General features: G+C 37.1%; 1 protein-coding gene across 1 annotated transcript in view; it reads left to right on the top strand.

Moving 5' to 3' along the window:
• Positions 1-13,067, top strand: part of LOC148946985 (acylamino-acid-releasing enzyme-like) — a 66,843-nt gene extending 53,776 nt beyond the window's left edge. Inside the window, exons 9-10 of the mRNA XM_089096793.1 lie at positions 8,727-8,942; positions 12,835-13,067. Of these exons, the coding sequence (XP_088952919.1) occupies positions 8,727-8,942; positions 12,835-12,931 (313 nt within the window). The 3' untranslated portion in view covers positions 12,932-13,067. The remainder of the gene's footprint in view (positions 1-8,726; positions 8,943-12,834) is intronic.
• The last annotated feature ends 1,241 nt before the right edge of the window (positions 13,068-14,308 follow it).

Below are 14,308 nucleotides of genomic sequence, written 5' to 3'. Positions count from 1 at the left end.
GTAATTTTAGTGGATTAATAGTTTATCTCGTTTAGGACTACTCTGAAGCATGGGCGCTTCCAAAAGCGGATGAAGATTTGCTAGAAGTATTCCAGAGAAATTGCTTAAGGATTGTTCTGAGTACCTGGATGACTGACGGTATTTCAAACAATAGGCTGTACGAAAAACGTGGTTCAATACCGCTCTCTAGGGCTATAATGAAAGAAAGGTTGAGATGGCTAGGGCACGTTGTGCGGATTAAGGATGACAGGTTGCCGAAGATTGTTCTTTTCGACCAACCGTCTAGGGCTAAACGGAAAGCAGGTCGTCCTCGTATGGGGTGGGAGGACGTCATAAAGAAATATTTAAGCGAAATGGGAACTTCGTGGGAGGGTGTAAAGAGGGAGGCTTTGAATAGATTGGGATGGAGGAGGAGCGTGCGTAGCTGTGTTGGCCTCAGGCGGCTTGGTGCTGCGGTGTGTCGTTAGCAGTAGTAGTAGTAGTAATTCTCTTTTACTTAATACTTTTTAACGATCAAAATTCTATATCAGATTCTTGGTTCTAAATATTTACTAGAATCTATGTTACACAGTAAAATATGAAACATAAAATAGTTTTTTTGTTTATTAAAGAATGTTTTCTAAATGATCCTTTCTAGCTAGAAAATATTTAGACTTATTATTTTGTATCTGGTTTTCTCTCGTGAAAAAATCTTCGGTTTACATTATTATTTGTTTATTTATTCATGAGGCGGGGTCTGCGCCCCAAAAATTGATTAAAGCTGTACAAAAATTACTTAAGAGACCGAGGATGGATTTCCAGAAAAATAATTTTTGAGATCACACTGGCTAATCATGTTTTACCTGGGAAGTGATTGACTTTTAAAAATGCTCTGCATAAATTGAAAAATTGAATTGCCATTCAGTTTTGTATTTTTATTCAGTTACCCTTTCACCGTTACTTTGAGAGGGTCTTCAGTTTTTGTGTTTTTTAAGGTTTGATTTTTTGTATTATCTTTGGATTTTTATCAGTAATTTTGTTTCTTATTATCGTGCACAGGGGACGGTCAAGACGAGGTCTTGACCGAAATATTTGGATTGTAGTCTACGTTTTTCACTGGCTTGTATTACCCTCGTTTCTTCTTTCTTTACTGTTTTTTTTTTTTTTTTTTTTTTTAAGCTACCAGTGAATGGTTTTGTCGTCGTGAAGGAACATGCATCCAGGAGCCCTCAAACAGCTCATTTCTCCTCTGTTGCCTTTTCTTTCTGTAGTGTTACTCATTTCACCACTGGCGTACAACGGATCGAGAAACTCGCGTCGGTGGTGGTGGGGAGGGAGACTGCAGTACTGAATTCTACTACGAGTCAAATAATGCTAGAGTTGGTTGTCTCCCTTTTGCGTTATTATATTTTCTCATCTTATGAAATTAGAATTTCGGGGTAAATTACAGCAATTCTACCTATCTCTCTCCTTGCGTAGTAAGATTTTTAAGTAGAGAATACTCATTAGAATCAAATTATAAAATCTTTTTTTATAGCGAGATTCTCACAATCGGTTTTTCAATGAAAATCGACATTTTGAAATAGTTTGCAATTACTGAGGATTAATAGAAAACAGGGAGACTCTTCTCTTCCAAACTAGTCTAAAATTAGTAATAATCCTGTCTAATTTAGTGTCTGTTGTATATTAACCCTTGACAGGCCACTATATGAACGAATACCAGGAAAAATCTACAACGCTTCCCATGTAATCTCTAGGTCAGACTATTGACGAAAAATTTTATTTTTGCATGATTTATTCAAAATTGTCAATTTTAGACCATGTTGTAAAAATACGACATTAGCCTCTCGAGTATTTAAAAATGGGGCATTTTCACTTTGTGTGGAAGGCTTTAAAAAAATTATTTTAGGCAGTCAGGTACAGTGGATTGTCAAATTTTTTACATTCAAAAGTGGTATATCCCGATTTGCACTCTTTGCAGTGGCTCTGCTTTTCAGTCTTTTTTGGCCAGTGATCAAGTCCATCGGCTTGAGCAGATATTGCCGGTCGGATTCGATTGCGACTTCGAATGGGGCTGGGGCTGGGACTATCTTCAACATCTGTGGATGGTCTACCACGTTTACGTTGGGGTATCACACGCGCCGAGGCATACAACCCTGCAGCAACTTCAGACCTGAAGGCTCTCAAGATCATCGGTTCGTCTGTCCTTGAAGTCAGCGCTTTGGCGTCTGACCTGAAAAGAAGCCAGCTATTGCAGACTGCTGTGTCAATAAGCCACCAGAAGATTCTCATATACCATTTTCGTGTCCAAAGATGAGCTCGGCACATCTCCGCCAGCATGTCTGCTAAATCTACGCCACCCATATGAGGCTTGTACTCATAAACAATGGCTGGCCTTGAAACTTCAACCCTGGATTTATCCTTAATGTTCCAGCGTCTGCACGTATCCTGTGGCGTTATTCCTGCATACGTTGAAGCCAAGCAAACCGTGTTGTTATCTAACCATTTCACTACAATAACGCCAGAATGAATGTCAGTTCTGTAATCTGACGTTCCTCTCTCTCGTTTCTTCATTTCACCATCTGTGAGGAGCGGGCAGCTCTTCAGTCGCGCTTTGTTCAACGTACCAATACAAGGGAATCCTTTAATTTTGAGCAAACTCATTAGTTTCAAGCTCAAAAACCAGTTGTCAAAGTAAATCTTGTAGTTCATTTTCTCTGGTAAGGTACTCATCAGACGTAAGACTATGTTGCCTCCAACTCCAAGATCTGGCTTTATGTCATCTTCAACAAGAGTGCCCTTCCCTTGGTAAACTTCAAAATCATATACAAAACCAGACACACTAGCTCTTGTGAACACTTTTGTTCCCCACTTCGTCAGCTTTTTCGGTAGATATTGTCTCAATTTGCTTCGCCCCTTGAAAGGAATCATTTGCTCGTCAATTGTATGGTGTTTTTTTGGGCTGACTTCAAGAAACTTGGAACGGATATGACTCAGGACGGGTCGAATCTTGTATAGCTTGTCAAATCCTTGTTCTCAAGGTTTCTTAGCTTTATTGTTGTCATTGAAATGGAGAAAACGTTTGATCTTGTCAAACCTTTGTCGGCCCATCTTGTCGGCAATTTGAGGGTATCTGGTGGCTGCTTCCCAGTGCATTCGATAATAGTGAACTTTTATCACTCCAAATAATAGAATAATGCTCATGAAAACTTTTAGCTCTTCGGCAGTGAGGCAGAGGTTGCATCCCTCAGTTTGAAGTGCAAAGACGTTACTTTGTTCAACTATCAGCTCAAGAAGTTCATCGTCAAAGAATTTTTGGAAGTATTTCAGTGGAGTCTCCAAGATGCCTGGAACTTGGCGAGGCTCTCCTTTCCAAGACAGATCAACTTTTTCTATCTCTGCTTTTCTCCAGTCGAATTTTTCTTGGACTTTCGATTTCTTCTTTGATTTTCCAGTACTTGTTGTTACCGGTTGCTGTTGCTGACTGGAAGGTGGAGTTTCCCCCGAGTCATCGTCACTGGGTTCATTGTTAGCCTCCACGTCATCCTGTTCCAAGAAGAAGTGGAGATTGTCCAGTAGAGGCAACAAGTCTGCATCAGGATCATCGATAAGATCTTCTGGAGACAGGAAGTCTGGATCATTGTCATCATCATCGTCGGACAAATCAGACATCATGTCTTCTCGAATGTCAAAAATATACTTGGCCGCCTCTTCTGCGTCAATTCGGCGATTTTGAGCTCGTTTTCTTAGTCTGTCGTAAGAGTTCGCCATCTGGAAATAAAACAAAAATTAGACATATGAAACACCCTGTCTACTTAATGATCCACCATTCCTGAGGGGTGCTTTGAGCTACTATGTAGGAGGGACTCCTCCTACATAATAGCTGATGTAAAATTATATTGTTTTCTTCACCCTTTTTATTTTCTTATTTAGTTGTTTGTTTCATAATTTTGAGCCACGATCGTCCGATGTTGTATTTTTACAACAGGAGGAAGTTTATCTTGCTACTGATCCAAATTCTTGCTTATTTCGTGAATTTCAACTACAATAATTCTAAACGGTATATATTTTATACGCATATAACATGCAAGGAATCTCCTACCTTTTCGTTTTGTTTCCAGTTTCTAGCTTAGAAATTGCCTACCTTTTAATTTTTTTTTCTTATCCCTTGGTTTGGTGACTCACTGCTTAGGCCACATGTCACAAAGCAGCTCCCCAAAGGTATCAATCGACTGCCATCTTTCAGCCCCAACGAAAGATGTTGATAAAAGCAGTATTTTTGTACAGCAAGATAGCAGTCCAAGCTCGAAAAGTACAGTGTTGTTTTTTTACAACAATTGCCTCTGTAGGGTTAAACGCTATCTCTTTGTATTCTTACATTATAGGGGTCTTCGCGTAATTTTTGGTCTTTGCCCCTGGAGTGTTGTAAAATTACTGTAAAATAAAATCTAGGTAAGTAAAATTAGTAAAATAAGGTAAAGTTGGTAAAATAGGGTAAAATTTGGTACTCCCTGGGAAATATAGGGTAAAATTGGTGTTTTAGAGTTGCCCTGTAGCTACAAGACCAGTTGAGCATTTCTTTTTAAGCATTACTTTCAGCTTTTATGAAATATTTTGATGATTCTGATTTTCCTGGGTTTAAAAAAGGTAATGCCCCTTCATCTAGAGTTTCTTCAATTTAATTAACAGTCTAGTTTATCCCTTTAGTTTTCTTGTGCCTAAGTTAATACCTCAGCACTTAGACAGTGCCTGATTTCGGACATCCATTTTGTAAAATGGAAAAAAAAATATTATTTGGGAGTACAATCATACTGGCAATTTTTTTCTCTATTTAAACCTAAGAAATGTTACCATGACAGCCTTACATATTGAAATAACCGCATTCAGCCACATTTCTCTATCGTATACATGCTATTTTTCGTTTATTTATAAAAGCACCGAATACAACTAAAAAAGGGGTTTGTAACATTTTGATGACTTTGATCAACTAAGGACTGGATCATAATAGTAGAACATTTAGTCACTTTCAGTGATTAAGACCGTCTTCAACATGATCTACTGGCAAATCTAGCTTCTCTCCTACAGATTCTGATTTAGATGACTGTGCCTGTTCCGAAGCTCCCCCCCCCCAGCAAAAGTCCTGGATATGGTACTGAGGATTATATATCAGTTTCTACCTCCAACCTCTCCTCATCTCTCCCTTAGAACTAATTCTGTATTTATCTGAAGACTGTTTCAAAACAACTGCTGAAACACAAGGGCCGTTGAACTAGAATAAGGATTTCTTAAAGACAATGTAGTCAGTAACAACACATTCGGTAGCAACTGAATGAAAAGCAGGCTAAATCTTAGAAAATGACACTGGAACTTTTGATTTTCAATTGACTAAGCCTCCTCCAAAATTTACTCGACCCTTCCGCATCAAAACCCTCTGGGGAAAAAGAATAAATGAACAAACACTAATCAGAATCATTTTAATGAAAACAGCTGTCATAAACACATTAAAAAAAATGCACTAAAAGGCGCTGTTTTTTACATGAAAACTTTTTTACATGAAAACACTTCTCTACATTTTATTAAAAGCACTTGTAAAAACAGGAACAAAGGAGTTACTAAGTCTGTTTGTGCGGCACGAGACGGGCATAAGTTTGCTTTTGCTTCTGGTATTTGCGCGGACAGGCATTTTAGGTGGTAATATTGTCCTATGTACAGGACTAGACAATAAAAACTGGCCTAAACGAATCATCAGCTGAAAACGGCGATCGTAAAGGCTTGGTATTTCAAGTGACTTCAGAGCGGAGCTGTAATCTACATATTTGTCGCAAAGAATGATCTTTACAGCTCGTTTCTGGATCCCCTCCAAATCATCACTTAAGTAATCTATGTGATGAACTTGTGGGCTCCAGACGGGACACGCATATTCAAGGATGGGTCGAATAAAAGTGAGGTACGCTGTTTTCAGCTGATACACTGGAAAACCTAGGCGGCGCATCGCCACCAGTGTCCGCATAGCATAATGTTCCTTCTTAACCAGCTCTTGTACATGAATAGAGAAAGAACAGTCCACACTAAAGGTGACACCCAAGATAGTCGCACACGAAGCAGAAGGGAACAAAGTCGCGGGGTAGGTAAAATCGCGTTTAAGTGGGTTGAACCTCAAAACCTTTGATTTATTCTCATTAATTTAAAGACTGTTCGCAGTACACTGTGATTTAAACTGATCGAAAAAAATTGGGTCGGACTGGGCTACAGCTTGCGAATCCTTTACGTGGTATTTAAGAAGCGCAGACAAATCATCGACGAATTTAAAACGATCGTCAAAGTCAGAAAGTACATAGTTGATAACAGCCAGGAAAAGAAGAGCTGCTAATATGGTACCGTGTGGGGCGCCACATGTAATTTCCACCCTTTCCGATTCAATATCATCGGGAAAAGGGGCGTACACTTTTTGATACCTGTGACGTGAGAAATCAACTACTAATTGGAGGATGTGCTTACGGGCACCCTTTGACTTGAGATTCTGGGCGGCAAGAGGGTTCTTAATCAAATCAAATGCCTGTCGGTATTGCAGCAGAACTAAATCTACAAACGAACGTTCAAACTCTAACCATTCAACAACTATGTGATAAGACTGTACTAAATAAACAGATGTGCTGCATCCCATCAGACAAACATACTGAAAGGGTCAACTTGCGGTGAAATGTCTATGAGAAGTTGATTTTGAACCCTTATGTGTCTTTACTATAGGCAATGCTGTACGATTGCCTCTGACTTAAACAGGAGTGAAGAAATTTCAATTTCCCTTTTAATGAGGATCCGGAATTATCCTGGGAAAAATGGGAGGGATTTCCGTGGGGGAGGTTTTAATTCGGGAGATATTTTCCGGAGGGGAGGGTAATCGTCAGCTCCCGAGTAATGACGGCATGAACAAAAAAATTCTCTGGGATGTGAAAATTAAAATAAAAATGAGAACATTGATTCTGCTTTAACCCTCCACATCGTTGAAAATCCAGATCATTTAGTTCTGTGATGAGGCAACTTTAATATTTGAAGCAAATGGCATCCCACATTCTTTTTGGAAGGCAATTGAAATTTAAAAATTCATCAATAGACACCTTGCTTTAAATACAGATACTGGAGATATTCCTATAAACCAAATTTATAATAGCTTAAAATTAAAGGATTTAAATAACATTTTTTCTTCAGCTTAATTTAAGATCATCTGACCACAGTTTTAATAAAAATTAGGTCAGTAGACAAGCTAAGTCAATCTCTAAGCGAACAGTTCTTGCCCAATCTAATTAGTGAATAGTCTTTCATTTATTATGGCTTGGTTTTTTTTATTCAGTCTTTCTTCTGCTCTGTTAAGAGCTACTTCAAAAGGTTAATTTTACTTCTTTTTTTTTTTAGCACTGAAGACGGCTGGGTGGAAGTCCCTGACGAAATATCTGCTTCTGTCATTTTCGCTTTTTTTCTGTTCTCTGGTTGACATTACTCTCGTTTTTCTCGGCTATTTATTTTTTTTTTCTTGTTTGTCAAATGTCAATCCTGCTTGTAGCCCTATATGTCTTTAACAGCTCACAGAACTAACATAGTAGCATTTCAACTGCTATTTCAAAATTGTAACTACTTGTATTATAATGCACCTTATTGTTATGATAACAAGAGACTGAAGTCAGACAGATGGCTTTTTAAACTGGGTAATACAGCTATACACAAAACAAAATCATATTTAAACCTGTTACTGCCAGCCCCTTTGCGCCTTTTTCGCTGTGAAAATTGCAAGCCTTCGTAAAATATGTCAGTAAAATATGTAAGAAACTGGTCAAATACGTAAAACACCATTAAATTACGTAAAATAGGTAAATTACGTAAAAAAAAAACAATTTTACGGGGGTCCGTAAAATTACGATAAAATACGCAAAATACCCAATCTTACCGTGACCAATTTTGCCAGTTACAACACTAGGCTGTATAGATTGTGGTACCCCTTAAATTACGAAATTTCGGTCCGATACCATACGTGGCTGCAGGGTGCCTGGAGGCACTTGGGGTGTTGAAGGGGTGGCTGGTTACTCTCCATTGAATTTTTTCCCGTAGAAAGAGCACTAGGACCTCCAGTTCCCTGTCGAATGAGCTCAACCTGAGAAGGCTATAAAAAATAATATAGGGGATTCTTAAGTAAACAAAAATGCGCTTTTTGAGATTTCACGCACTTTTTTCAGATTTCATGCCAATTTTTGTTCATATTTTCATTTAGTATAGCCCTATGAGCCCTTCAAAGGCGAATTTAGCTGGAGACTGAGGCTAATATAAGAATTTAAAAGGGTAAGTTAAAAAGAAAATTATATGATGTTTTTTTTTTTTTTTAGTACATCAATTATATGGCCAACAAAATGTCGATTTTTTTTTTTGCCCGAGCATGACGAATGTCCCCAGAAAAATTTTAGAATAAATCCAGTATAATCCCCGTGCTTATGGCCCCATCACACGCATTTATTTAGCATTTCTTTTTCTGCTAAAAAAAAAAAAACTTACAAGTTAGGAAAAGGAAGATAGTTCAAACACAGAGAAAATATATTCCAAAAGAGATGCAAAGGTGTCAATAAAAAAAAAAAAACTTGTTAAAAGACTTGGGAGGGTAACGGCTCATTTTGAAACCAAAAAATATGATTAATAGGGCGGTTAATTTTGGGAAGGACGATGTATCATATGTGTAGTAATTCCCGTTTATAAATATCTTGCAGGTGTTTCTTCGAAACTGGAATTGGTGAATATAATTTTGCAAATTCTTCATACACACAAGAAGTAGCCCTAAAAATGTTTTCAGCTTCTCCCATTGCTCACGCCCATAAAGTCAAAGCCCCAACTTTAATAGCGATTGGTGAGACAGACCTTCGCGTTCCGGCCTCTCAGGGACGAGAGTGGTATTATTCTTTAAAAAGTAGAGGGATCAAAACCAAGTAAGTCTCATCGTTCTTTTTGCTCCCTCTTTGATTTAATTGTGCTATTTTTGTATTATAAATTACTGTTTTCAATTCTGTCTTGATGCCAATTATTTTTTACGCATAGGCTCAATGGTGCTTAAGAATGAAACTTCTTTCCTGAATAAAAAGAAACCTAAGAAAAAACGCAAACGAGTATAATTTGAATTCAAAGTTAAGAAGTGTACAAACCCTTCCTGCAAATTAGTCATGTTTATACCTCAATAAAATATCTTACTATTACTATTCCTTAATATTTAAACTCTCTTCAATATAGCAAGTTGTTAGTTGGAAATTGATAAATTTTGGTCGATTTTAGAAACAGAAAAATCATTTCATGTTTCCAATTAGAGTAACCAAAAAGATTTGTTTTTCTTTTCTTTCAGTAAATTTTAAGCAGCACTTGAACACTACAAGCAGGGGGATGAGGGTGCAACCTGTGCTATGATGTTAAAATTTGGATGTGTTCGAAACAAAGCTCTAAAGATGTAGTTACCGTTAAAAATGTCCTAGATACTAAAATTTTAGCGTTGTGCAAGACGTGCATATCACCCCTTATTAAATCTACAATCTTCTCATTGTCCCTTTTTTCCCTTTTTTCTTTTTTAAGTATACTTAGAAAGGCCTACCTTAAGGATGGAATGAAATGAATCATATTTTTGGAACTTAAAAATTTATCGCCAACTGTTTAAAATGATGTGAAAGTATATATTTGAAAAAATGTGTTGGAGCAAAACCCATAGTCATTTCATAGTCACAAAAAAAGTGTAAGACTAATCGTTGGATACCAATATTTAAAGAAGCACGATCAAATCCTGGCCATCCTAAACACTTGCCATATTATTTGAAATAAATTGTTTTGTGCTGCGTCAATCGATTCTGACCTGGGGTCTAACATAGAAGAGTAAAACAAAAACTAATGACGAACATCAAGTAACAACAGAAACACGCAAAAGGATTCGAATTTTTACAACTTTGTCCGTATTCCCCTGCACTCCGGTTCTTAATAAAGAGGCTTGAGTTTCCTTTTTTTTAAATTTCTGTACGTCTTTAAGTATAACCTCTTCCCCCCCCCCCCCAAGGAAATTCAATTAAAATTTTTGAAATAGCCATTTTGCACAAAATGGTCGGTAGGTCCATCAAACTCTGCCTCCGGAGATGATATGTCCCCCCAAAAATCCTTGGAACAAATTCTTTTGTAATTCCCGAATCAGGCTTGGAGCGTGGGACGATACCTTTAATATGTCTACGATAGGTATCTCCAGCTTCAGCTCGGGTTTATATGATCTGGGGGTATCGATTGCTACAGAGCTTTACTGGTTTTACCTGGAAAGGAATTCTTTTTTCTCCCTGGAAAGGGATTACCGAAGATGTCACGAATGTTTTGTAATATGATATTTGCATATTTGTCAACCAGTTCTACATTGACTCTTTCAATTAAGTTTATTACAATTTAAAACGTCTGTCTCTTTAAATATAGAACGTAATTTTCTCTCAAAACCTTTATTTATCTAAATAAGACTCAAAATCAACAAATGTGAAATAAAAATTTGATTTTGTTTCTTGTTGGTTTGTTTATCAGTGCCTAATTGTAGAGTCTACTTGACCTCGACTCGTTACGACGCAACTTGTATTTTATAGTAACGGGCGTACGTTGTCGCGTTAGCACGTAATGTGTACTAATGTGACTATAGTTAGATTTAAAAGTATTAGTGCTGCAAACCGTATACCAGTCCTCAGTTGAATAAGACTGAATCAGAGCTAAACTTAAGAGTCGGTGGATTCCTGACTTTTTTTCGTTATTTAATTATCGTCACAAGTGCGCAGGGGAGCCTCCGAGAATGGGTTACCGAGGAACCTCAAAGTTTTTGCAATTTTCTGATGCATTTCATATTTTTACACTGTTCTGAATTTTTTAAAATTGCCCCTCAGGGAATTTTGCACATATTGCTAGCGAAATCTTGCTTATGTGTTTGGCTAGGTCGCATCTCTAGCGTCATATAAACCCAATGCAAGACAGTTGGGAATCAGCCGTAACTGGTACAAAAGACGATCCAATGTCTCTAGCTCTAAGACTAGAAAACATATTTGTACGAGCTATTCAGAAAATAGTTCGATATTGTGAGGGTTACCCCATTCCCCCTCTAATTTGAACTTATGTTTGGAATGGAACTAATTCACACTTAGAATAAATTACAGTTGTCAAAATAAAGTAAACCATTAACATAGCCGGGAGGCACAGTCCATATCAGCACAAGAAGCAAGTAAATTTATTGAAACGTACAGTCCTTTGGTTTAGAGTTTGTTAAATAAACATAATTTTTTCAACTGATAGTAAGGAGCAACATTAAAACGAACTGAAATAATCTGTATATGAGGGGGTTACCCACTCCTCAATACCTCGCTCTTCACGTTTAAGCATTTTAGGAACTTTTAAAAAAGCTTCTTATTCTAATTAAACGGCCCTTGTGTTTCAACCCCGCTCAAAATTTCCCCCGGAACATCTTCGCATGTTAAACTTAGTATGTAAAGACAAAGTAAGACAAATAAAAAGAATTGCGCATAGAAATTCCGGCAAATTCTCCAGCGCAAAGTTTTCCTTGGAAATCTTACCCCCGGAAACTCCTCACTTCCCTCCCAAATGAAAACTATCACCGTGGAAAATCTCCCCCCCCCCTCCCTGAAATGTATGTTTATTTCTTAATAAAAAATACTGTACGTAAACAGTACGTAGTTTTCGTAATTTGCAGCCCTTTCCCCGGGGGCTATGGGGGGTCACGTTATCCCCAAAGGCATGATTATTCGACCTTTCAACTATGCTGTACAAAATAGCTATCTCAAAATTTTGATTGGATGATTTGGGGGAAAAGAGGGGCGTGGGAGGGGGGCTAGCTGCTCTCCAGTCTTTTTGGTCACTTAAAAAGGGCATTAGAACTTTTTATTTCCGATCAAATGAGCCCTCTCCCTATCTTATAGGATCAGTGGTTCGATTCGATCACTCCTGGGGAAAACACAAACAAACAAATAAACACGCATCCGTGACCTTTCTTCTTGCAAAAAAATGCGAAATTCTACATTTTTGTGTATAGGAGATTGAAACATGTAAATCAGGGTTCTCTAATACGCAAAATGTGATTTTCATTAAGATTGTTTGACTTTTTTTTTGGGGGGGGGGGGTCTTTCCTTTTTCAAAAATTGGACAAACTTTCAAGGCTCGTAAATATTGACTGGTCATATTAAATTTGATGAGTTTATATATTTTGAATCAGTATAAAAATTAAATTGTTTTTATCATAATTCTGTTTCTTAGAGTTTCGGTAATTAATGAGCCACTGAGTCATTGCTTAATTAGAGTTCGCTACCATAAACTGTTTGATTAGCTATTTGTTTATGGTCTTCATAGCTATACCACTTATAAAAACGAGTTTTAATATCCTGATTTCTGATTAGATTTTGAGTATTATTTTTCGTTCCTAGCTTTTAAGCTTGAAATTTTGAAACATCAACTTATAGATAGTCGACTCTTCTATCAGAATCATTTCTAACACAAACTTAATTAGGTGATGCATCTACATAAATTATTATAATTGCTATTGATACCATAAAAAAAGATAAATATTCTTGGAATCCGAGACGAGGAAAATTCTGGCATTGTCTCATCACTAAATCATAGATAAATTTCGAATAGAAAGAGATGAGACAGAAGATTGAACAATAAAAGAGCATCGAGATCATGGTCATTTCAAAATGCTCAGGTAAGATTGTCTTAGCGCGTTGTCGGCTAGTAACCTTGAAGTTCTCATTTCTCCGTATCTAATAGTAGACTACCTCATTAAAACACGACCTTCTTGTCAAATTTGATTCTTTTTAGATTGCTTTGTTATGATGACTGTCATCCCATTTCTAAAGTTGGAAATGAAATGGATTACATGATAAGCATGGCCAATTGGTTTCAGGAGAATCTTTAAACAAAAATACGAATCAGTACAGTTCCTTGTGTGATCGTCTCCGTGATATTCCTGAGTTTTCCTCTTTTTTCGTAATTGTATTAGGTACTTCAAGTGTTGAAGTGTGCCGTTCTTATGAATTGAATAAATATGTTAGGAAATATGTCTTGTTCATTTGTTAATGAAAAATATAGTAATCGATCGACTAGTTGAAACATTAGTCCCGAAAAAAATTCATATTCTGTTCTTTTAGATCAAAATAGCTCTGCCGGGTTAAAATAGCCATAATTGATTTCGCTAGATGAAAATTGGGTTCTACGAAATCTACGTACGTAAAAAGCGCAAATGTTAATTGGAAATCAAAATCACTCATTTTTATCAGCAATAACTTTCGGGGGGGGGGGCTCCAGAAAGCCCTGTCTGTTTTTTAGACACTCGGGGAATCCCCAACGTTTTTCGAGGATCCTCAGATGTTTCAGGGAGAGTGGAAGCATTGACGGACATGCCCAACAGAACTTACAAAATCATTCGCGGGGAATTACACAAAACAGCCCAATTCCCGGAGTATGGGAAAGTTAAGTTTACTCCAGCAAAGAAAAGGGAAGAATAGCTTTTAACAATGTATGTTCAATTACTTAAACTTTTTTCTAAGCTTCATAGGAGTTTTTGTGCGAGTGGCTACACATAAAGATTGTCCCTAATATGAACCAGATTATGAATTATAACGATTCCAAGTATGTTTTTACAAGCGAAGTACTTTTAAGCCATCCATTAAAAATTCCCTTTCGTACAGGGTACAAGTTAAGATTTTCATCGTTTCCCTTTTAAATTCTAGCTTAAATGTGCCACCCGAAGGTAATTGGAAATTTGGCTCATTGGCTGAAAACAGGTTGGTAAAGTAATGTTTATTTGGATTGTACACAGTGGCATCAGTATAAGAAAATTCGGGTGGTGTTGGGGTTCCAAATTGATTTTTCAAAATATGGAGAGGGGGTCAATTTGTCGTTTTTTTTTTCATTTTTCAATGAAAACACCCACAAAAAAGGTATTTTGAAAATTTCAGAGGGGTGAAAATACCCCCTCAATTGATGCCACTGATTGTACGCTGCCTTTTTTATGTGAGAAATCTCTCCTTTATGTGTTGAACCAATTCTCACTAAACAGTTTTTTTTTTAACTTGTTTTCATACTTGCAATTACTAAGGGTTGTGGGTCACTCCTTACTCAGCGCAAAAAAATCAAATCAGAGATGAAAGGCCTGAGATCAGGAAAGTGAGACCTTAGCAATCAGGTGAAGAAAATAATGGCCATATGCTATAATATGTGCTGTTCAAAGATAATTTTTGATTACGTGAGTAATTAAAAACAATGAATTAAGACAGATTTAGGAAATCTTTTT

The sequence above is a fragment of the Artemia sp. Qi Xiang Cuo genome, chromosome 11, assembly GCF_049724085.1.
Source record: "Artemia sp. Qi Xiang Cuo chromosome 11, ASM4972408v1, whole genome shotgun sequence".
NCBI lineage: Eukaryota > Metazoa > Arthropoda > Branchiopoda > Anostraca > Artemiidae > Artemia > Artemia sp. Qi Xiang Cuo.
Note: the sequence above shows the minus strand (reverse complement) of the source record. Positions and strands in the feature narration are given on the sequence as shown.